The sequence below is a fragment of the Hyla sarda genome, chromosome 12 (genome assembly GCF_029499605.1).
Source record: "Hyla sarda isolate aHylSar1 chromosome 12, aHylSar1.hap1, whole genome shotgun sequence".
Taxonomy (NCBI): domain Eukaryota; kingdom Metazoa; phylum Chordata; class Amphibia; order Anura; family Hylidae; genus Hyla; species Hyla sarda.
This window is the reverse complement of record NC_079200.1, coordinates 44,795,555-44,821,041: the sequence shown is the minus strand read 5'-3', so window position 1 is coordinate 44,821,041 and position 25,487 is coordinate 44,795,555. Positions and strand designations below refer to the sequence as shown.

The window sequence follows — 25,487 nt, the reverse complement described above, 5'->3', positions numbered from 1 at the left end:
ACCTTTGGAGGAAGTTGAAAGTCTGTGTTGCCCAGCGACAGCCCCAAAACATCACTGCTCTACAGGAGATCTGCATTGGAGAATGGGCCAAAATACCAGAAATAGCGTGTGAAAACCTTGTGAAGATTAAAAAAAATGTTTGACCTCTGTCATTGCCAACAAAGGGTATATAACAAAGTATTGAGATGAACTTTCGTTATTGACCAAATACTTATTTCCAACAAAATTTGCAAATAAATTATTTAAAAATCAGACAGACAATGTGATTTTATAAAATTTTTTCTCATCATGTTTCTCGTAGTTGAGGTATACCTATGATGAAAATTACAGGCCTCTCTCCTCTTTTTAAGTGGGAGAACTTGCACAATTGGTGGTTGACTAAATATTTTTTTACCCCACTGTATGAACACAATTCTACAGCATCACCCACAGTTTCAGCTGGTGAACCCAAATAGGTAAACTGATTGCCGGTGGTGCTCATTTACAGTGGAGACTTGTTTATGTGCTTCTGATGGGTTGGCTGAATGTCAACCAATGTGCATGTGCCAATATCTAGAGCAAAGTTCTGCAATGTACTTAGGGTACTTTTTATGTTAAAAGTAATGAATTTACAAAAGGGAACTCAAAGCCAGCAAAACTTACTATTAATTGTAGTTAATGAAAACACAGCAGTACAGAGTGATGTAAAGAGAAAAGCCAGACGTGATAATGCAGTAGACTGTGGAAAGATTGATGGAAGTATGTGGTGTAAACGTGCCAGTAACGTTGTGACAATAATCTAGTATGAAATAAGGTGCCTGTAACAAAGGATATGTGTTCTCTATTGTGCATCAGAATGGCATTTTACAATTAATCTCTAAGTGAAAAAGGTGAAAAAATGAGGCAATATCCTGAAAATGTAACATAAACTTTGTTAAATATTCCACAAGCTGTGCGTGGTTGAATCCATAAGCAAAAGACTATCGTCCTAAAGTGGTTCCACTTTAACGAACAACTATTTTTTAAAACAATGTTTTAGGATTTTTTAAGAATTGTTGCTACTTAGGGTGTATGGAAACATAATTTTTTCCCCTAAACTACCTACTTTATTAAGGAATTTCAATGTACAATACAAATAATCTAACAAGTGAACTTCTTATTGCAGAATGATACCTCTTGCATTAACTTACTCATGGTTGCCAACTTATAAGTCTTAAGGTAATTCAACTACAGCTCCTAGCATACCCAACATTTCCGCAAGACCAAGAAAGTCCCAAGTTGGAAGCCACTGAAAAAGCAGGTATTAAGTACAGACTTGGAACAGCCTATATATCTGGCTTTGACAAGTTTGGTCAAATGTCTAAGGTGTATGGTGGCCTCCCAACTCTCCACTGATGATGATGTTTGGCGTGTTGGATTTTCACCATCTAACCTTATATTTCTGGGAGGAATAAGCTTGCACCAGAGCTGCCTGGCTGCAGCTTACCCCTTCCCTACCCAAAGAAAACACATGAACATTCAACCATGATGAATGTTCATGAGTATGGGGAGATAGGGAGAGATAATAGTCAGCTAAGTGAATGTTCGTTCAACAGTTATTGAAAACCTATGGACCCCCCACATGTTGGCAATCGCCAGAAATTGCAGGTCAAACCTCGCCGGGCGAGGATCGGAGTCGAATGCCTGCTGAAATCATTCAGCAGGCATCCAAGCAGAGTGCCAAGGGGGATCCTAAGGATCCCCCATATCGGGGATCGCCCCAGATCGCCGGTAAATACTAACCGGTGGTCTGTGGTGGTTTCGGTTCATCTGGGTCCGTGTGACCCGATGACCCAGATAATGATGATAATTGGTGGTTTAATATACACCATCAATCATCATCCTTACAGTACTGGGGGGCGGCACTATTGCCACCCCCAAGTACAGCAGTGATTAGGCGGCCGTAGTGACCGCACCAATCACTGCAGTTTAGGGAGGGGGGAGGTCAGGAGCATGCTGCTCTGTTCTGCCCACCATTTCACAGAGATCTGGTATGCAGGACGGAGCCCCGTGCTGCCATCTCCCCCCTCAGTGCTCAAAAAGCAGTCAGGGAAAGCATTAGATTAGGTAGGGACAGTTAGGGGTTACAAAAAAAATGTTTGTTTTGTTTTTTGCGTACCGTCTGTGTCCGCGGGTCCATAGCACCTTTAGCTACGTGACCCCGGCCCTACAGGGTCGCTGCGGTCTACCCCCTGCTTTTTTTTAGGTGCAGCCATTTTTTTTCTTTTGCTAAAAGTGTGCCCTCTTAGCTATAAAAAGAGCGGTCCACCACAGTTAACTAAAGCCCACCCGCTGCTGATCAGTCCCATAGTACTGATCAGAGTTTTTTAGTGGTGCAGGTGCTTTTTCGGGGATTAAAGCGTCTTTTTTATTTTATTATTTGCACCTATAGGCGGTCCGTGCCACCAGTAGCATGGATATGGATGGACCGTACCTGTGTGTGCGGCCTGCCCCACCGCTATCAGTATTTATCACTGATCAGCGTTTTTTTTTTTGGGGGGGGGGGGGGGGTTCAGGCGGGTGCTTTTTTCCGGTTTTAACCTTTTTTTATTTTATTTTTCAGGTTTTTTGTCTGGGGGTCTGTGTACGTGCCCCCTGCCACCGCCAAGCTAATCAGTTTTTTGTTTTTTGCGCTAGAAGTCTTTTTATTTTAAATTTTTTTTTAAGTTTCATTTTCTTTTTTTTTTAGTTTAGTTTTATTTTATATTTTTGTTCTTAGGGCGGGTTAGGGAGGTAGTATCGTACTACACAAAACGCAGCACATACACAAATAAAGTCCCCCCCCCACATATATACACTTCACCCCCCATCAGAGTAGGGAAAAGGCCTGCAGGGCGTTTTCAGCGGAGGAGGCATATTCAGAGGACGATGAAGACCCCACCTTGCTTATTTCCTCGTCCTCCTCACCATCTTCTGATGATGAGCCACCAAGAATGCGGAGACCTCCTCTGCTCCTGACCCTGTGCCCCATGCTAGTATGAGTCCCCCTGGCGCTCATACTAGTCAAGCCCCCGTGCCAAGTTTACTGGTGCCCCGTATTGGCGAACTTGTCTGGAGCCCGTGATTCCTGATTTTGTTGGTGACTCAGGAATCAAGATTGACATCGTCGGGTTCACTGAAATGGACCATTTCTGTGACAACATTGTCAATCTAATGGTTGACCAGACGAACCTGTACGCCCAACAGTTCGTCACCGCAAACCCGGGCTCATGTTTAGCTAGACCCAATGAGTGGTTCCCAGTCATTGCAGCCGAAATGAGGACATTTTGGGGCCTCTAGCTGCATATGGGTCTAGTTAAAAAAAACAGTGTCAGGCAATACTGGAGTGGGGACGTCCTTTACCAGACCCTGCTCTACAGTATGGCCATGGCACGTCCCCAGTTCGAGGCCATTCGGAAATGTTTGCATTATGCTGATAATGTGGCATGTCCCCCCCCCCCGAACTGATCCCGCGTATGATCGCCTGTATAAAATCAGGTCATCAATCACTTTTGGGAGGCCTATGTCCCTGGAAGGGAGGTCACTATTGAGGAGTCTCTCATCAGCTTTAAGGGGAGACTCAGCTTCCGGCAATACATCCCAACCAAGCGAGCGCGGTATGGCATGAAGATGTATAAACTTTGCGAGGGTACCTCAGGGTACACTTGCAAGTTTATGGTGTATGAGGGATGAGATTCCCGTATTGAACCCCCAGAATGTCCCCCCCACACTGGGTATTAGCGGGAAAATCGTTTGGGGCCTTTTGCAACCATTGTTAGATAAAGGTTACCACCTTACGTGGATAACTTTTATACTAGTATCCCTCTCTTCACATCCCTTGCTGCCAGATCCACGGTCGCTTGGGGGACAGTCTGGAAGAATCAAAAGAGGCCTTCCGCCCCCAAAAAGTTGTGGTCTACATGGTACAGGTTGCCATGTATAACTCTTTTGTACTGTCCCAGTACGCTGGCAACACAGGGACATTACTGCAGTTTCAAAAGGTAGTTCTAAAGGCCCTCATCTTTGGTGGCCACCAAGGAGCGGGTAACAGCACCGGCGAACACTTTCCAGGTGAGGTCCCCCACACTGGAAAGAAGGGACGATCCCAGAAAAAATGCAGAGTGTGTCACAGGAGGGGGATTCAAAAAGACACCACCACTCATATTCACACTTGCCCCGATCATCCGGGCCTCTGCATTAAAAACTGCTTCAGGGAGTATCACACTTCCATGGAGAACTACATTTTTAATCCTTTTCCCTAATTTTAACTCCCCAGAATTTGACTGCAATGTACCAGTCCAGAGTACATTGTCTTCCAAATTTTAAAGCCAAAAACATACCCCCCCCCCCCCAAAAAAAAATCCCCAAACCTCTTTCCCAATACCCCTGATATGTTTTTTTCCCTCCAAAAAAATGGGTCATGGGACACAGAGTCAAGAGCATTGGGGGTTTGCAGTAGCCTCAAATGCGCAGCGCTCTCTCCTCACCTGAGTGGGGTGCGCATTTGATGTAACAGGTTAGGGACAGCTACACACATCACATTCCCAGAATGATGATTCAGAGCATCATTCTGGGAATATAAGTGGCATTTCAGTACTAAAATTACAATTTTCATCCACCCCCCCCATAGTACACTTAAAATAAATTTTGGGAACACCCAACAGTTCCAAATGCCCACTTCATCCCTATACACCTTCCCTAGGGGGTGTACTGTTTGTAATAAGCCCACATGTGGGTGTTCCTTTCAGGGTCATCATTCTGGGAATATAATTGGCATATCAGTACTAAAATTGCAATTTTCATCCCCCCCCCCCCAAAAGTACACTTAAAGAGTACCTGTCATCATCTAAACTTTCCCTGATCCCCCTTCCCATCTGTCCCCTTCTCTAACTATGCCTATCCCTGTGTTTATTGAGGTTTAAAACGCTGTGGAAATACCTTTTTTTTATCCCTCTTCATTAGCTCACGAACACTGTCTTTCTGAGGGGTGGAAGGAGGCGGGTCCCAGCAGGCATGATGTCACATGAAGCCTGGCTGGGACTCTGCTTCTGCCAGTCTTCCTGTATGCTGCTCTCCCTCTGCAGCAGTGTTTCCCAACCAGGGCACCTCCAGCTGTTTCAAAACTACAACTCCCAGCATGCCCAGACAGCCAACAGCTGTCCAGACATGCTGGGAGTTGTAGTTTTTCAACAGCTGGAGGCACCCTGGTTGGGAAACACTGCATACAGACTAAGTACAGGGTAGGGACAGCAGCCTCTCTCTCTCTCCTGTGTCTCTCTGCACTAAAAAGTCAATGGTGAGAACCAGGGGCAGTGGGAGCAATTACAGAGGCAGTGATTAAGATGAATGTCAGGGGGGGGGTCACAGAGCAGGGAGTGCAGTGAGATGATTCAATGTATAAGATAACGTGTGGTGAGGGGCAGGGAGAACACAGAGCAGGGGGGAGGGGGAGGTGACTGGCTGTTATATGAGAGGCATGTGCAGGCTTGTAGCTCACAGGCTGGGAGCGAGTCCTGAGCTGAGAGTACTGAACTTCCGGTGGAAGGACCAGAGCCCTTCAGCATTAGTCCTAAAGGCTGTACACTTACTATGAAAAGCATAGGATGCTGTTTGCAGACCAGGCATAGAAGAGTGACCCCTAGTGGCCAAAAGTATAAAATAAAAAAACTGGTATAAATATTAATATTTTTTTAATGAAGATATATTACAATATCTCTTCATTAATGATAATGAACAACATATTAAAAGTTTTTGTTGATGACAGGTGCTCTTTAAAATAAATTTAGGGAACACCCAACGGTTCCAAATGCCCACTTCATCCCTATACACCTTCCCCTAGGGGGTGTGCTGTTTGTAATAGGCTCACATGTGGTTGTTCCTTTCTTGTATTTTCCTCTGAATGTATGTAACTGTTAGGTCCGTAAGAAACATCCGCCTCAAATGCAAAGAGTTCTCCAGGGGACAATTCAGAATCACGTTAGTTGTTCCCAGGAAGATGAAGCAGAGCATAGGTTGAAAATTGCAATTTTCAAAAGCTACCCTTCATCCATTCCTGGAAAATAAATTTAGGAAACACCCGTGCGTTCAAAATGTCCTCTTTACCCCTATACCCATTCTTCAGGGTGGGTACTTTCTGTAATGGTGTCACATGTGGGTGTTTCATTTTTGTATTTTATCTGAATGTATGTAACAGTCAGCTACTGATATACCATAGGCCTCAAATGCAAACAGACCTCTATGACTTCCCCAACTACCCCTTGTGAAAATGTAAATTTATCATTTTATGGCCCACTGTGAGGTATAAGTACTCACTGTACCCCTTGTTACCTTCCTTGAGGGGTGTAGTTTTAAAATTGTGGTCACTTGCCGGGGTTTTTTTTTTTTAGATTTTATGTCAGGACCTCAACCATTGCAGTGCAAAGCACCACTTTAGGCCTCAAATCTCATCGGTGCTGTCTCACTCCTAAGCCCTGTTTTGCACCTGCATAGTGCTTTACCACCATATATGAGGTTTATCCTTATTCTGGAAAAATTGGGCTACAAATTTTGTGGTGCTTTTTTTCTCTTACTACTTGTGAAACTAAAAAAAATTATAAAAATGTAGTATTAAGAATCAAATTTTTCCCTTTTACGGCCCACTGTTCAAAAAACCTGTGAGGTGTAAGTACTCACTCTAACCCTTGTTATGTTCCTGGAGAAGTCTAGTTTCCAAAATGGTGTCACATGTGGAGGGTTTCTGCTGATCTGGCATCATGGGTGGTTTGAAAATGCACATGGCCCCCCGACTTCAATCTCAGCAAAAGTCTGTCTACAAAAGACCAATGGCGCTCCTTCTGTTCTGAGACCTGTAGTGCGCCAGCAGAACACTTAACATCCACATATGGGGCATTTTCTTAATCGGAAGAAATTGGGCCTCAAATTCTGTGGTCCATTTTCTCCTATTAATAAAATGAAATATTTGGAGTAACACCATAATTTTAGTGTTAAAAATCAAATTTTCCATTTTCACATCCAAGTACAACGAAAAGTCATCAAACACCTGTGAAGTGTTAAGGTTCACTATACCCCTTGTTACGTTCCTTGAGGGGTGTAGTTTCCAAAATAGTATGCCATGTGTTTTTTTTTTTTTTGCTGTTCTGGCACCCTGGGGACTTTCTAAATGCAACATGCCCCCCAAAACCATTTCAGCAAAATTCTCTTTCAAAAAGCCAAATTTTGCTCCTTCTCTTCTGAGCATTGTAGTGCGCCAGCAGAGCACTTAACGTCCACATATGGGGTGTTTTCTTAATCGAGAGAATTTGGTCTTCAAATTTTGGGGTCCATTTTCACCTATTACTCCTTGTGAAAAAGAAAAATTTGGGGTAACACCATCATTTTTGTGTTAAAAATCAAATTTTCCATTTTCACGTCCAAATTCAACGCAAAGTCGTCAAACACCTGTGAGGTGTTAAGGTTCACTATACCCCTTGTTACATTCCTTGAGAGATGTAGTTTCCAAAATAGTATGCCATGTGGGGGTTATTTTGCGGTTCTGGCACCATGGGGGCTTCCTAAATGCAATATGGCCCCCAAAAACCATGACAGCAAAATTTGTTTTAAAAAATCCCACAGTTGCTCTTTCCCTCTTGAGCCATGTTGTGAGCCCGCAGAGCACTGTATGTCAACACATGAGGTATTTCCATACTCGAGAGAAATTGGGCTTCAAATTTTGGGGGGCTTCAAGAACATGTTAGTGTAAAAAATGCAGATTTAGATTTTTCTCCTTCACTTTGCTGCTAATTCTTGTGAAACACCTAAAGGGTTAACAAACTTTCTGAATGTCATTTTGAATACTTTTTAGGGGTGTAGTTTCTATAACGGGGTCATTTATGGGGTATTTCTCACAGAAAGGCTCCTCAAATCCACTTCAGTGGTCAGTGACAGTGGTCAGAATTGCAAAAAAGGGCTCAGTGCTTAAGGTGAAAAAGGGCTCAGTCCGTAAGGGGTTAAGGCATCATGCACATAGCAGTTTCAAGGGAACTTAGGCTATATGATCACTCCGAGTACTTGTGGCTCCCTATTATGAAGCTCTAGGCACTTAATGTGCCACCATACACTATGTATCTTACTCTTATGGAATAATTCCTCATACAAGAAATGCATGTACGGTAAAACAGCTCTGTAATTCTACATTCAAAGGAACATGCAAGAAAAGTAACTGAAGACACGAGGTACAGTAGAGCCCCATAGAAACATAGAAGATTGACGGAAGAAAAAGACTGCATGGTCCACCTAGTCTGCCATTATGTCCTTTTTATTTTAAGATTACAAAATTTAACATTGTGAAGTTTATACATCTGGTGTAGTTCTAACCTGTCTATGGTTATGTTTTCAAAGATTTGCATCTTTCTGTGTTTTGGATCAACTCAACTTTTTGTTAAAAATGAGCAAAATGAGGGTAAAAAAAAAAAAAAAAACTAGGAAAAACTAATTGGGAACAAAGGCAAAATGTTATATTGCATTAATATATCCATAATATTACAGTATTTATTTTAATGAAATAGATCATTTTACACACCAAACTTCTGTCAATATAGATAAAATGTGACCCTAAAGGTCAAACTATGCAGTCATTTTCTAATACATGCTAGTTACATTCCATGGGATCCACTTACCATACCTAATACAAGGGCAAGCATGAAATTCAACCCAAGAGCCCAATAGTGTTACATATGACTATAATTCATATAAACAGAGGCTGGCTACAACTACAGTGACACAATTACACATGTATACAAAACAACATTTTAATGTAAGTCTATGTGACCTTTACAAACGTAATAGGGGGCTGCATAACCAGGAATCTCAATGTTATATGAAAAATGTCCTCATTTAAAATTCCCAATAAAGAAAAGCTAAATCTCTAAGCAAGGGAAGAGTTAATTGACCTCCTTTCCAATCATACATAGACTGGCTAGCCACCCCCAAGCTGAGGTGAGGATGCTAAAGACACCTTGTGAGGTCTGTGTTGTGTAAGATGGAGATGTCAGAGACGATGCCCGGAGGGGGGGGACTGACGACTGTCACTCAGGATAATCTCCTTCTCTCTCTCTCTCTCACCCTCTTCTCACTTCTCTTTTTCCTTCTTACGTTTGCCCTGGGCTAGTGATGTTCTGCTTTCTGTCTACCAAATGGCGTGACTGTCTACCTTCCCACACCCAAACCGCGGGCACAGGTGGAGGTGATTAAGCAGGCGCTATAAACCTGGACAGAAAGGTCTGCGTCATTATGGACAAGAGCGGTGAAGGTCTTCTACCAGTATGCTGCTGGTGTGATGCCGAGACTTATTGTTATTCCATTTTAACTTTTTCAAAATAGGACTGTTTACATATAAAGCTCATTAATTAGAATAGAATAGTTTCTTATACAAGAAAAGCAATTGCTTCATAAGGCAGGATGTCAGAATGTGGCAAAAAAAAAAAAAAAAAAAAAAAAAAAAAAAAAGCTCTAGTCCCATAACACAACCTCCTTTGGTTGTGCTGCAGTCCCCCAAAGGAGGTTGTTTTATGCATTATCTTGCCACTCTTCGCTAAATTTCCCCCTTTCTGAGCTACCATTCTACCTACCTTGGTGCGCAGTACAAAGGCCTTCTATCTTTAGGATTGTGCAAAGGAGGGAAAAAAAAGTAAGGATAGGTGCACATCTTCATCGGACAGTAGGATAAAACAGATCCGTAGCTTAACTTCTTATCAAACTGTGTTGCGCTAAGAGCACGACACTTAAACAAACATGTAGATTAGTAACATCGAGTCAGCAGCCTCACGGTCGTCCTGGCCGATGCAGTGCATGCCAGAGTGTTGAAATGTAACCGTATAGCATATAGCTGGGCAGAAAAAAAAAGGACATTTTCAATGGTGCTTCCCTATGATAAAGAGTCCAGTACTATTGCAGTGTATACAATGTACTTTATTTAAAAAACAAACAAAAAAACAGTGTTTTGATCTCGAACCAGAATCTTCATCAGGTACCTGATGAGGATTCCGGTTCGGGATCGAAATGCGTTTTTTTTTAATTTTTATAATAGAGTACATTTTATACAGTAAAATAACACTGGACTCTTTTTCCTAGGAGAAGCTCAATTGAAAAGGTCCACTTTCTCTGCTCAGCTATATTATATACCGTTCCTATATTTAGGAAAAATTCTCTAAGGACAAAAACTAGTAGATAACTGGTGTCACTGCCATCACTGCTGTCACTGCACAACTACCGTTCCAATGTTGCATGGGATTCTGCTGCTTACTATTTCCTAGTGATGTGCCTATATGCAGGAAATGTCCACTTGGCCAGTGACCACTGTGGCTAGAGATTGGCTGAGCAAAACAATGAACGAACGATACAGCAGTTGAGTATTCATCGGAACGGGTGTGGATCTGGAAAGGGAGGTGAGCCGATTTCCATTTCTCATACGTGCTGGCAGGTCACCGGGAAGCCCCCCCCCAATGCATATTCAGCTCCCCCATTCAATGTGCCTAAGCCTCATTGGGGGGGGAGGGGGGTAGAAATAAGGTGGTCTCCATACACATAATATAGCTCCATGGAGAATGAATGGAGCACTGGCCACAATATTCCTGGATTCTCTGAATGCTACAGAAATTTGTAAAGGGAAAATGCTTCATTGTCTTACAGAGAATATCATTTGTGATCGGGGCTTACACATTCGTACTCGTGATAATGATATATACTTACTTGTTATGTACACATTATGACTTAACCTATCGGTCTGAGATGTGCCCAATGACCGCGACGGAGGCCATACCTTAAGAGGGCATGCCCTGTAATGGATGAAATGAAGAATAAAAGAGGAAAAAGAAAGGGAGGGTTGGGAGGGGTCCGCAAACGTCAGGAACGGCCCACTGACAGGAGGTAGGGGCGTTATATACCCCTGCCCCCGCCCACAACCCTATGTGCCGCCTGACGTGCGAGGGGGTGGAGATGTTACCGCCCCTCTCACAAATACAGCCTAACTAGGCTTCACACTTGTGATCGGGGCTTACACATTCGTACTCGTGATAATGATATATACTTACTTGTTATGTACACATTATGACTTAACCTATCGGTCTGAGATGTGCCCAATGACCGCGACGGAGGCCATACCTTAAGAGGGCAAAAAGTAAATCTAGTAGGGAATTAAATGTAATCAAGGACTAAAGCCCCTACCCTAGCGCTGACCAAGATAAAGCTCTGATATTGAGATGGAATTGGTGAAGCGAACTGACTGGCCGAGGAATCGATGCCTGGAAACTGAAGAGCATTGTAGTCATGCCCACCCCTGACCGAAACCAGAGTTGGCACTTGAGCAAGGTCAGGCCAAACCCCCAGCCGATGTCCGCTGTAGCATGCTGCCTAATATCAGTGCAGGAGTGAAACACTGTGACCCATCAGGCCTGATGAATCCTATCATGTTCCTGCTAATAAGTGGCCAAATATATAACTGTTAGCATATAGACACAACCACCACCCCCCGATTACCCTTGGCGTTGAACAGCCTAATTTCCTGTAGATCAAACAATATCTGAGCACCTTACCTGAAAACTAAGCTAACCCAATGCCCCAATCCTAACACCACCTCATGAATGGTGTCCCACTGCGAGTGACCCACTAGCTATCCTGTCTGTAATTTGCCTACCCAAATGTACCTGCAGACACTACCGCTCTGTGCCTGAGCAGTCGTGCCCACAAGCTGGACAATTGTGCAAATGATAATGCCGGTGAAGCAGGCGCTAATAGGGCCGTGGACCGTGTGAATGGACTCTGCTGGAAACATGTTGGTGACAACCTGTGTGGTGTATCCCCTGGCAGACGTGTTGTCGTGGTGACCCCATGTGTGTGGCGAGTAGCTTTTGCTCACCCGTGGTCTATTGCCTTGCGACTGTGTCAGTAGTGTGGACCCGCGTGAGCCTTACCCTGCGGACGTGGCAGGCATGAAGGGTAACAAACCTAATTTGGAATGTTGCTCTGAAGAAGTGTCAGTAACAATAACCTGCATGGCAACTCCCCCTGCAGAGGTGGCAGGCATAATAGGTAAGCAGCCACCTATGTGTCGTGATGTTATTGCTCTGAAGACGTGTCAGTAACGATAACCTGCATGGAGCCTCCCCCTGCAGACGTGGCAGGCATAACGGGAAAACAACCACCTGTGTGGCGTAATGTTATTGCTCTGAAGACGTGTCAGTAACAATAAGCTGTGTGGTACCTCCCCCTGCAGACGTCGCAGGCATAATGGGTAAAGAAACCACCTATGTGTCGTAACGTTATAGCTCTGAAAACGTGTCAGTAACAATTGTCGCGTGGTACCTCCCCTGCAGATGTGGCAGGCATACCTGGTAAACAACCACCTATGTGGCATGATGTTATTGCTCTGAAGAGGTGTCAGTAACAAAAACCTGCGTGGTACATCCCCCTGCAGACGTGGCAGGCCTAACAAGTAAACAACCATCTATGCGTCGTGAAATTATTGCTCTGAAGACGTGTCCGTAACAATAACCTGCATGGTGCCTCCCCCTGCAGACGTGGCAGGCATAACAGGAAAACCACCACCTGTGTGGTGTGATGTTATTGCTCTGAAGACGTGTCAGTAACAATAACCTGCATGATGCCTCCCCCTACAGACGTGGCAGACATAACGGGAAAACCACCACCTGTGTGGTGTGATGTTATTGCTCTGAAGACGTGTCAGTAACAATAACCTGCATGGTGCCTCCCCCTGCAGACGTGGCAGACATAACGGGAAAACAACCACCTGTGTGGTGTGATGTTATTGCTCTGAAGACGTGTCAGTAACAATAACCTGCATGGTGCCTCCCCCTGCAGACGTGGCAGGCATAACGGGAAAACCACCACCTGTGTGTCGTAATGTTATTGCTCTGAAGACGTGTCAGTAACAATAACCTGCGTGGTACCTCCCCCTGCAGACGTGGCAGGCATAACGGGTAAAGAAACCACCTATGTGTCATAACGTTATTGCTCTGAAGACGTGTCAGTAACAATTACCTGCGTGGCGCATCCCCCTACAGACGTGGTAGGCATAACCAAAAAACAACCACCTATGTGTCATAATGTACTTGCTCTGAAGACGTGTCAGTAACGAATAACCTGCGTGCTGCCTCTCCCTGCAGACGTGGCAGGCATAACAGGTAAACCACCTGTGTCGTGATGTTATTGCTCTGAAGAACGTGTCGGTAACAATAACCTGCATGGTGCCTCCTCCTGCAGACGTGGCAGACATGACAGGTTAAACCACCTTTGTGTCGTGATGTTATTGCTCAGTAGGCGTGGTAGTCATGGGAACTATAACGTAGTCCCAGCGTGGGCACCGCGAAGTTAAGAGCGTGTGAGTCGTGTGATGGTATGCGCGTATGTGTACTATTACTGCATGCACTGCATGGAAGCACCCATAATGTACAATGAAACTATGAGTATATACACTAAACCAAGCACTACCAGCTCGCCAATGCCATGCACCTTCGCATGGCACTGACACCATGAGCGTCTGAACAGCCCGAAAGCCCGAGGCATGTGAAACACAGAAACAAAGCACCACACATGCACAACCAGTCCCTCGTCAAGAGTGCATGTGTGTCATGAAAAGCAATGGATGTCTGACCAACGAGAGTGCATGATCAGCAAAGAACCGTGAGCGTATGCCACCGTAAGAGCTAAGGACAAATGCAACGGTATGGATGCTGATGAGCGTATGTGCAGTACGAATGGCAAAAAACGTAATGTCAATGCCAAGAGCATGTGGCCGTGTAAATGCCATGAGCGGATGAGTGGTATAGATACCATTGCGTATGATCAAAATAAAAACCATTGCATGTGGACAGTATAACTGCGTGTATGAACCGTGTGCAAGCCATGAGCAAATGACAGTAAAAAATGCTAATAGCGTGTGAAAACAGTGTGGTTAACAAACACAGTGATGATGCCATGACCATATGTACATGCGATGAGCGCATGGCCACTATAGATACTGAGCTTATGACCAGCATGCAGTGAATGCAACGGTATTGATGCCGACACATGACCCGTATGTGTGTTGTGATCATATGAAAGGTGCAAAACGCCATGTGCATATGACAGCAAACCTGTGGGTGTGTGCACAGTATGAATATTGTGGGCATGCGATCTGTATGAATACCAAGCGTACGGGCAGTATTAATGTCATGAGTGTATGCAGTGTAACTGGTGCGAGTATAGCTGCCCTGGCTTATGACCAGCATGAATGCCACAATCATGTAGATGTCCTGAGCGTACCAACAGAAATGAAATGCCATGAGCATAATGCATGAAATAACCGCCAGAGCGCATGGACCCGTGTAAAAACCACCGCAACTGCCCAGTGAAAAATGCCACGGCACATGAACAGTGTAGAGCTTTGAACGTCTGGACAAATGCGTACGGTGTGGACGCTTTGAGCGTGTGGACAATTTCAATGTCAAGAGCATATGAAATAGTGTGAATGCTATGATGTGTGTACGGAAAACCAAGAGCGTATGCCCGGTGTGAATGCAGTGAGCGTGTGAACGCTATACAGCGATGCGTGTGTGAACCGAGTAAAATTTGTGAGCGTTTGCAACAGTGTACAAACCAATGGGTAAGAAACCATGCGTGTATGAACAGTATAAATGCTGTTAGCGCATTGACAGTGTAAATGCCGTGAACGTATGAACAGTATGGAAAGCCATGAGCATGTGAACAGTATGCATGCCAACCATTGATGTGCCACCATATAGAATGAACATGAGAAATGTAGACGCCAGAACGTGTAGACGCATGAGTGACATGAGTGTGGACAGTATGAACTGCTGTGCGTATGGGAATACAACTAACAGAGATTAAATGGAATGAAAGAGATTGCCCTATGAAGTATATATGAAGTATGAATGCTATAGCGTATGGCCAGATGACTATTGTGTGCCATGCGTGTGAACCGTAGACATACTATGGATGTACGAGCAGTGTACCCTACGTGATGCGTCAAGTAATGGAGGTACCAGCAGTGAGATGCCTGCCCGTGTGGTCAGTGTGAAAAGGTGCACATGTAAGACCCATATAACCCGTGCGCCTATGAAATAGTATGGATGCCATGGTTGTATGAGCAAAACGTGTGGTGGGCGACAATGATCGCGTAAACGCCATGACATACCAATCTGTGATTTGTAAGAAAAAACGCTATGAGCGTGTGAACAAGTAATAATTGAAACTGGTATGCTGTTGTGCGTGACCAATAAAAGTGAAAGCGCAGCCCCAATGTCCTAAAATTAGCAACCCATAAGTGCATGAGCCGCACAGAGATGAGGGCACCAGCCCATGCAAACAACTGGAAGTGTGTGTGATGCAAAACTTTTTTTTTTTTTTTCCTTTTCCGCATGGAACTATGGAAAGCAGACGTGTTCTAAACCTGGCATGATATGACATGGCATGATACAGGAGCGATGTCTGGTTGTCCTGTCTCTCACTCCACCGCGCTGGGGAAGCAGGAGTGGGAGCCCACTACAGAGCCCCGGCAACCAGAGATGCACCGCCAGGCATCCCGGCCACACGGTGTAAAACACGCCCAACCGCAGCGCCCGAGAATACATTGATATGTATAGGAGAGTTGGGCAGGTTAAGTGTAGTTGTAGAGCAGGGGTGAGTTTGTAAGGCAAATGCGGGGATACAGTTCACAGAAACAATTCAACGGTTGCAACAAATTCATGATAAAGAGACCCCAAAAGTAACATTTGCCCGATATTGACAATGAGACACCCAAATTAGAGAGGAGCTGCCCTGAAATGTACGTTGTGCACCATACCATCTGATTATACAACAGTTAGCAGCCTGGCTCGAGAGGCTTATACAGCAGACATTACCACGTACGGCCCGGCCGCATTATATACCAGCAGACAGCACTGTCTCCCCTGCGCACCGAGGTTGGCAACTGCCGACAGCTGAGGAAAGGAAGCTCGTGCTCACAAACACGGAGCGTGGTGGGGGTAACTTAAACTGCCTTGTACCACGCTGCCTCAGACAGAACCACCGCAGCCTGGCCGTACTCCTTCAGCAGTTCCCCCCAGTGCAACTGCACTGATGCTGTGGGGTTCCGTCTGACAGAAGCTGCGCGTAGCCTCTGCCTCCCGGAACCCCTGTCGCCCATGCCGCACCTGCTATGCCAGCAATCTCCCTATACATTACCACCACCGGAACAGCGAAGCTTCGGTAGTCGGACTGGCGGAGCTCCAAATATTGGCGGGAGATTTGAAGTCTGTGTTCCCTGCCAGGCACGGCAACGTCCGCAAACGTCAGGAACGGCCCACTGACAGGAGGTAGGGGCGTTATATAGCCCTGCCCCCGCCCACAACCCTATGTGCCGCCTGACGTGCGAGGGGGTGGAGATGTTACCGCCCCTCTCACAAATACAGCCTAACTAGGCTTCACACTTCCACAAAAAGTATTTAAAAATTGTTTTTCTAATCTAGAACAACCTCTGCACTAGGAATAGAAAAAACATGGCTGCTTTCTTTTAAAAACAGCACCACACTCCATGGGTCATGTATAGTATTGTAGTTTACTTATAAGCTGAATTTTCTGAAATTCTGTCATCTCGAGTAATAGATCAATGCCGGCAAAACTACACAAAATGGAGCATCAATAGCCTGATCCCTATGCTTATACATTGTAACAAACTATAGTGTAATAAGCAAGGAAGATTTTTAGCTTCTGGCGTAAACCAAAAAATGTTTGTATTTACTTACAGCAAGATTAAGATGCAGAACTGAATCCCAAACTAAATTAAAAAGATTACAAAAACTTTACAAAAAACTGCATAACCCCTCTAAATGTTGAGAAGTAATTATATGATAGCCATAGACATGACTGGAAAGCTACCAAAGGTATTATACCCAGGCACTGCTTGCTTGAGTTTAGCAGTAATCAATTTTGAGCAAATCATCTCTGCAAAAAAAGAAACTTATTTTACACTTCAAGATTCCGAAATGTCTTTCACATCTTTGATGTAGGCTAAATAGGACGAGGCTGCTGATGTCATCCTGCTGTCAAAGGTCATGATGATTCGTGCGAGGCGTAAAAAACGTTACTGATCAAATGCCTTTGCACTAAACTGATACGTAAGTACATTTGACCCGATTAAGAGGGGTTATAACCTTCAGTCTCCCACTATCCTGGGAAAATAGTGCCGTAATTGCCCCCACACACATGCAAACCACCTTCTCATCACATGTGCTGGCCAGTTTGGCACGGATCACTACTGGGTTTAAACCACTGACCTGGAAGTAAAGGGATAAGTATATTGTTGCTAATTACGCGTATAAGTACAAATCAGAGGGCCGATCACTGGAAGGGATATGTTAAGAGGGGCTTCTTAGTACAAGATTAAAGGGGATGTAACAACAAAAAGCAAACTGACTGCTATGTATGTGAAGGCAGGTTAGAAACTCTACTGCAGACAGTAAGAAAAAAACAAGTCATGTGAGGATGAGACTACATGGAGGAATGGAGGAAAAATGATAGAATCTCATTACGGGAAATCAGGGAGGTGCCACAAAAACATACATTGTCTGCTAATGCAGTGACTAATATAGTGAAGAATTACATAAATATTTGATAAATGAAATAAGCAAAACCAGTGGCCCCAGGGACAGATGTGACTTCACTGCTATTCCAAGGTCCATACCCTTTCATATAGGGCTGATGTATTTGAACTGCCTGAAATCATGACATGGTTATCCACATGGGCACTTGCCCTACTAAAGTTTTTGTTTACCCGAGTACAAGTAAATAACCATTTTATATACAGCTTCTGAGGTTTTACAGGACTTCTTTTTACTGATGGTCTATTCTTAGTATAGTCCATTAAAGGGGTATTCCACCCATAGACATTTTATCCCCTATTCAAAGAATAGGGGATAAGATGTCTGGTCGTGGGGGGGCCTGCCGCTGGGACCCCCCACGATCTCCGTGGAGCACCCGACATTCTGTGCAGGGCAGCTGCTCTAGCCTTGAAAGTCTCAGTTTCTGGGACTGGAGACAGGACGTCATGCTACGCCCCCCTCGTGACATCACACCACGCCCCCACCAGCCATGTCTATGGGAGGGGGCATGATGGACGTCACGTTTCTGAGACTGGAGCAGCAGCACGGCACAGAATGCTGGGTGCTGCAAATGGGGTTCCAGCGGCGGGGCCCCCCCGCGATCTTATCCCCTATCCTATGGCTATGGGCGGAATACCCCTATAGAGCTTACATGTCTTATCACTGCCTGTGAATAGAGTTGTCCAATGACATAAACCCCTTTTAACATCCACTATAAGCTATGGAATATATAAAGAATTTAAGACCATCGTGTACAATCAATGGCAAACTGACTATAGAGGCCCCTTTTGTCATCGTTATAGGGCACTAGCTAATACATCTAGTCTTGAAAACCCTTTGGGTTTTAGTAATATTGAATACTGGTGGGATCTGAAAGGTCTGTCACAGTGCAAGCATTGATGGCATATAGCTAAAATATACTATATATATATATATATATATATATATATATATATATATATATATATATATATAATCAGAGGGAATCTGATTACTGAGATGGAAACAGTAGATGTGCTGGAAAGGCACCCTGCCACTTGGCTCTGTTGGATTTACACATAGGCAGCCAATGTTGCCTATACAAAGGCCAGGTGAATTTTTGATAGGGGCACAGAAGTTGGATCCCACTGATCGGACATAGACAGAAGCAAAAATATTTGGGATGAGACAACTTCTTTAAGGTGTCTAGTGGGGGAAAAGCAGTTGGCATTACACAAGATAGCCATTGACTAAATATTTGTTTAAAATTACAGCTTTCTCTCCCAATCCCCCAACAAATACACACAGCTTGAGTAAGCAAGCATGTGTTCTGAATGGGAAGTAGGAGAAAGCCACTAAGAGACAGCGCGGGCTGTAGATTATTTTACCAAGAGCAAAAGAATTGGGTATGCAGAAATCCAAGGCTTCTGTCCCCCAACAGCAGATCATAGGAGTCGAGAGGCCATCATGCACCTTCGATGGGTGTCTGAACCCACCAATATTATCAGGTTCAGCTAACATATAACTAATGTTTATGTCAGTTTTATTCATGCTAATGAGGGGAACCTTCCTACACAGTGTAGTTCCCCCACAAATATGCTCATATAAGTGTATTCATACTGCATGTACAATACTGTCAGTATGTTGCATGTGTACAAGCTATAGGGAAGATCAATACACATAACACTCATATGCAATTTGGGTCCAGCACACGACCAAATAAACACAATGGGGGAGATTTATCAAACGATTTAGACAGTTTTTTCCTGTCTAAATTTGTCGCACAGAAAGTCGCAGTCTAAATATGTGCGACTTTTCTGCGACTTTTGCAGTAGAGGGTTTTTAGAACATGATGCATGCTAGTCTATTTTAGACGGAAATGCATTGGAAAATGCATTGGTGCTGAATTTATCAAGTGCGACTTTTGTGAGACAAGTCGCATCTCCCCAAAATACGCTGAAATGTCAGACCATGTTGGAGCAGGTCTAAATGCAGTTTAAGCTGTAGACCCTGAAGTCTGAGCACAGAATTTATCAAGGGCTGTGAGACGTTTGATAAATTAGGAGCACAATAGACAGGAGACTACCACATATGCTGGTCTATAAGCATACCCAGAATAGACTAGATTAGGAAATGTCCCCCAATGCCTCCAAGCAATAGAACAAAACTGTGAACACCAGCTGACCAAACTAGTGTGTAGAAGGTGCTTTAAAATATAACTTTTAATAATTTTCACTAAAACACAAATATAAACTGTGCTCATTAGTGCCGAGAGATATTGGTACAATGTCCAAAGAAATCATAAATTCTGCTAAAAATGCCATAAGTTATATACTGGCTATCCCGGAGTGCAATATTAATATATATGCACCTCACAGGCACTCCTGGTTATAACCAATAGACAACTTAACGTAAAGGGTTACTCCGCTACCCAGCATCCAAAACATTGAGTTCCGAACGCTGTGTGCAGGCTTCCGTGTTCACCCCCCCCCCTTGTGCCGTCACGTCCCGCCCCCTCAATGCAAGTCTATGGGAGGGGGCGTCACGCCCCCTCCCATAGACTTGCATTGAGGGGGCGGGACATGACGTCACAAGGGGGCGGGCGTGAACACGGAAGCCCACACACAGCGTTAGGCTCAATGTTTCGGAGTAACCCTTTAAGCACCATCTACACACTGGTTTGCTCAGCTGGTGTTCACAGTTTAGATCAATACACAATTGGAGACAGAGAAATGCGCAGGTCCTAGGATACAGAGCAATGTGATGTCTATTCTTATTCAAGTAATGAGGATTCAATGACATCTGTAGACTGAAATTATAAAAGGGATTTAATAGTTAGCTACATACAAAAATTCCAAATACAGAATCTGGACATTATAGATAGGCAGAAAAATAGCTTTTTTGGTGGTGGGGGTTGTTCTAAAAATAAGAATGACCCTGAGGCAAGTGCATGCCCAGCGATCGGCAACTCTTTTATCCTATTTACAATACACAATCACTTTTAAAACATTAAGTCCTTCTGCGTCCGCCCCAAGGCTGTTGTGGCTACATGAACGCCCTGCGCTCACCCTCCCCTCAGCATCCGTGTCCAAATTTGTACCCGCCGGCTCAGTCCCTGACATGTTACAATTCTCATTCCCTGTGACACACCTGCCCAAAAATCTAAAGCCCCTGGCCTGGGGGGGGGGGGGGTCTGTAATTGGAAAAGCGGGGAGAGTGACATGTTCTGATCTCTCTTGGGGAGGGGAGTGATAGATGCTGATCTCTCAAGAGTGATGGGATGGAAGTTATAACATGCTCTGATCTATCTGGGAGGGTAAGATGATGAGGTCTCATTTATATTTAGAGTTAATCTATTTATGTATTACTTAGGAGACGATAAATGACATTTAATAAAAAGTAATAACACAAAACATATATAGTCACAAAATGTGATGTTTTTCAGTATCATTGTTTTTACATTTTCCTTGCAGACGAGATCGGTTTAAAATGATGGCTCCTAATGGCTGACTAATACGTCAATAAAGTGTCAGTTTTGGAGCTGGCACACCTCCGCCTGCCTAAACAACGCAGCCTCCTATGAATCAAGCCGTTGTTTGGGCAAGCAGGGGTATGCAAGCCTTGGGATCAATAATCCTGGCAGCAAAGCGGTCTCATCATCTGTCTAGAACAAGACGTGAGAAAAGTCTTAGTAAACATAAACAAGACCCCTGTGACACGAGTCTTTTTGAAATGGGAGCCCAACAAATCTACAACCTACCATATATACAGTGGTCCCTCAACATACGATGGTAATCCGTTCCAAGCAGACCATCGTTTGTTGAAACCATCGCATGTTGAGGGATCCGTGCAATGTAAAGTATAGGACAGTGGTCTACAACCTGCGCGCACCTCCAGATGTTGCAAAACTACAACATCCAGCATGCCCGGACAGCCGTCCCTGAGGTTTCCCCGACATCCGCGCTCTCCGTCACTGCCATCACGTCGCTCCTATTGGATGACGGGGCGGCGACATGATGACGACGATGGAGAGCGCCGACGATGCAGGGGATCCTGAAGAGGACGCTCCGGAGCCCCGAGGACAGGTAAGTGATCATCACCGGACCACACGGGGCACCGTAAACGGCTATCCGGTGGCAGCTGAAGCAGTCTGCGCTGCCGGATTGCCGTTTATGCGATGGCCCCGACATACAAAAGCATCGTATGTTGATGCTGCCTTCAACATGCGATGGCCTCTGAGAGGCCATTGTGTGTTGAAATGATCGTATGTCGGGGCCATCGTAGGTCGAGGGGTCACTGTATATACCTACCTTCTTCTTTATACATGAAATGGTCAATACTTACTCACTTAAAGTAGCCTTTTGGTATGTTCTCTTCTCTCTCTTCACATCTAAAACTACGTTTAGAATTCCACTGGATTTCTGTTGAATTGCATTGTGGGATCTTCAGGGTGATTAGGAGAGGTAGTGTCCAGCACATGCACGATTCGGCACTGTTCACACCATGCACGAGTAGACAGCCGTATCTTGAACCGCACCTGAAGCCCAAACACTAGTGGTGCTCAGTCTGAAGTAAGCGTGCAATCCGATGAGACAATAGATGGCAGAGACTGTACTCACCTAAAGGGTCTTCTTTAGCCAAATTCTGCGGTGCATACAGACTAGGGCAGGTAGAAGTGAGAGGGCAGGGGCGCCCCTGTCCTAGTCTGTATGCACCGCAGAATGTGAATAAAGAAGACCCTTTTAGTGAGAGACGTTATAGGACACCAAGCTGAATCTCCGCTGTCGGAAATCCGCCACAGACCCTATTGACTTCAATGAAGCCTACAGCGGATTTTCAACAGCAGAGATAACCCTGGCGAAAATCTGCTGCGGGTAGCGTGCAGAGACCCTGTCACTTTTCAAACTTTTCCCACTGCGAGTTTGAAAAGAAATACGCCCGTGTGAACATACCCTTAGACTAAGTTTTTCCTCATAGGGTTGCAGCAACACATTCATCTGTCATCATGGTTGTTTCAATTAAAATTGCAGCCCAGGTTGTACTACCTGACTGCACAGTAACTGCACCTGCACTCATGCTTAACCCCCTAGAGGACATGCAACATACAGCCATGTAAATGTGCATACCTATGAAGCAAGTACTCGTGCTGCGAACGACTCATAGACAGCGAGTCTCGGCTGCCATCAGAAGCCAGGGACCTGCCACTAATGGTGGAAATCAGCGATCACGCAGATTTTCCACTGTGGAAATTCCGCATTCCAGATACTGCAAATAAATGAACAAGTCAACTCTTTTTGGGGAATTCTGCAGCAGAAGTCAATGAGACTCTGAATTCTGTCCAGAATCTGTGTGTTGAACCAAAGAAATTCCGCTTAAATTCCGCATAATATCTGGCAGAACAGAATGTGAGTGGAAGCACGGAAAGGCTATGTTCACACGGCATAATTTCCGTGTCAGATTCTGTCCTGTTGAATTCAGCGGAATTCTGCTGCTCTGTGTACACGGATGTTTCCATTTTCCATGTCCTCACAAAGAATGAACATGTTCATTCTTTGTGCAGAGACTGTACGGAATGCATAGCCGTCTATGAGGACGGACGATAATTCTGTGTGGAATTATGCCGGTGCCCCCGCAGAGATTTTTAATGCGGACATTCCGACGTGTGAACTTTCTCCAGGCTGATTATCCGTAATGTGAACCCGGACAAATTTGTATGGACCAGGCACAAAAACCCTGTATAAAGAGACACATGATCTCTAGGGGTCTATATTAGGGTAGTTTCATACGGTGTTAGTGCTCCTGCTGACGTATACTGTTAGGCCATATTCACATGGCCAAAAATGTTCGTGAATGTCTGTCAGGGAAACACAGGCGGACATTACGCACATTTAAATGTTCAGGCGGGCGCTAGAATAAAGCGCTCTCTCGTAGATGGCAATGCATTTCCAAACACAATCTGCAAACAGAATAGGCATGTCTATTCTTTCTGTGGATGCCGGAATGACCTTCTATGGGAAATTCCGCTGTGCGCACAGTACAGCAGAATCCCATTGAAATCAATGGGTACTGCAGGCAGTGGAATTTACGAGCTGAATATTTCCCTGGAATCTTGCCGTGTGAACATGGCCTTAAAGGGGTACTCTGCCACAAACATCTTATCCCCTACGTAAAGGATAGGGGATAAGATGTTAGATCTCTGTCGCGGCACCCGTCATTCGGAGCACGGAACGAACTACGCTCCGTGTCCGATGGCTAACAATGCGGCCACCACGTCCCCTCCATTCACTTCTATGGGAGGAGGCGTGAGGGCTACATTGACATGAATGGAGGGGGTGTGGCGTGACTTCATGAACGCAGAAGCTTCCGTGTTCCTAATGCCGCCTTTGCCGGTATGGAGATCGCGGGACCCCCTCTGGATAGGGGATAAGGTGTTTGTGGCGGAGTACCCATTTAGCGCGAGCCCGCTGCTCCCATTTACAGCATAATTCCTCGTGGCCGATGACTGGGATGCCAAATGATACAACTAAGGACTAAGGCAGTATAACCCTACCCGTACAGAGCTGTGGGCACTTTGCAGAGTGATTCATCTCTCAAGGTCTTGGATACTGAAAAAAATGACCCCATGGTCCTATCCGGGTAGGCTGACACCAAATTTGGTTACAATATGAATACTTTTATGGCTCACAGCAAAAAATCTGTACCAATTGTCCACATCCAAAGCGACACGATTCCGCACTGAAATCCATCTCCTGTTGAATGACATAGGAGACGTTTTTCATTGTTCACACTATGCTAAAAAAAAAAAATAAAATAAAAAAAAAAAATCGGCAAACTTAATACAAATTTTTCAGCGCTGAAATAAAAAGTGCCACGTCACTTATCTGTTTCCCATAGTAAAACCATCTGCACATAAATTTGCACAAAAAAAAAAAAAAAAATGTATAGTTATCAGGCGTGGAAATTTGCTGAATTTTTTCCGCCTCTTAAGGGTATGTTCACACTACGGATTATGAACGGAATCTCCGCTCGCGTAATTCGAGAATTACGCGAGCGGAGATTCCATTCTGGCGGCCCCCGCCGCAATACTTTGGCAGTAGGACCACGCGGCACCACAGTGTTCGCAGACTTCCGCGCAAAGAATGAACAGGTTCTTTCTTTGCGCAGAACAATATCAGAGGCGGAATTGACCGCCGCTGAAATTCCGCAGTGTGAACGGGTCTCGTGGAAACCCATTCACACTGATGTTTGTGCTCACAGGAATTCCGCGGGAATTACGTAGTGTGAACATACCCTAAAGGAGTAGTCTCATGGAATAAAACGTATCCCCTATCTGCGATCTCCTGCACAGACCCTCTGCTCTTCCTTGGAGCTTCACGACACCCCCTCCATGACGCAGCGCTCCAGAGAGCAGAAGAGTGTCCGTATAGGACATCGTGGGGGGGCCCAATGCTCTGACCACCTGCGATCTAAAACTTATCCCCTATCCCCAAACAGTGTGCCTCCAGCTGTTGCAAACCTACAACTTCTAGCATGCTTGAACAGCCAAAGGCCATGCTGAAATTTTTGGTTTTACAACAACTGGAGGCTCACTGGTTAGGAAACACTAATAGTGATATATTTATGAGAATGTGACGTATATAGATATTTATTTAATAATTAATAAATAAAAAATTCACATACCCCATCACATTACATTACCTAACCCCCAGGCAGAACCAGTAGCACGCTTATCACTTTCCATAGCCTGCAGCTGCATAAACCCAGCCGTTTCACGTTGCCATAACAACAGCCCTAAGGTTCCCTGAACGCTGCCCGTCAAAACAAAGCCGGTCACAACTCCTACCGTTATTTCCATTAGTTATTATGCAAATACAAAATTAA

General features: G+C 44.7%; 1 protein-coding gene across 4 annotated transcripts in view; it reads right to left on the bottom strand.

The window, feature by feature from the left end:
• Positions 1-25,487, bottom strand: part of WNT3 (Wnt family member 3) — a 455,111-nt gene that overhangs the window by 145,388 nt on the left and 284,236 nt on the right. Inside the window, exons 1-2 of one of the 4 annotated variants that reach the window (XM_056548706.1) lie at positions 25,305-25,346; positions 22,733-22,871 (exon numbers count right to left, since the gene is read on the bottom strand). The exons of 1 other annotated variant lie outside the window; for it this stretch is intronic. In XM_056548706.1, coding sequence (XP_056404681.1) covers positions 22,733-22,767 — 35 coding nt within the window. In that variant the 5' untranslated portion in view covers positions 22,768-22,871; positions 25,305-25,346. Of the gene's footprint in view, positions 1-22,732; positions 22,872-25,286; positions 25,415-25,487 lie in introns of those variants that run through there. 2 more of the 4 variants (XM_056548710.1, XM_056548711.1) reach the window with 2 other exon arrangements.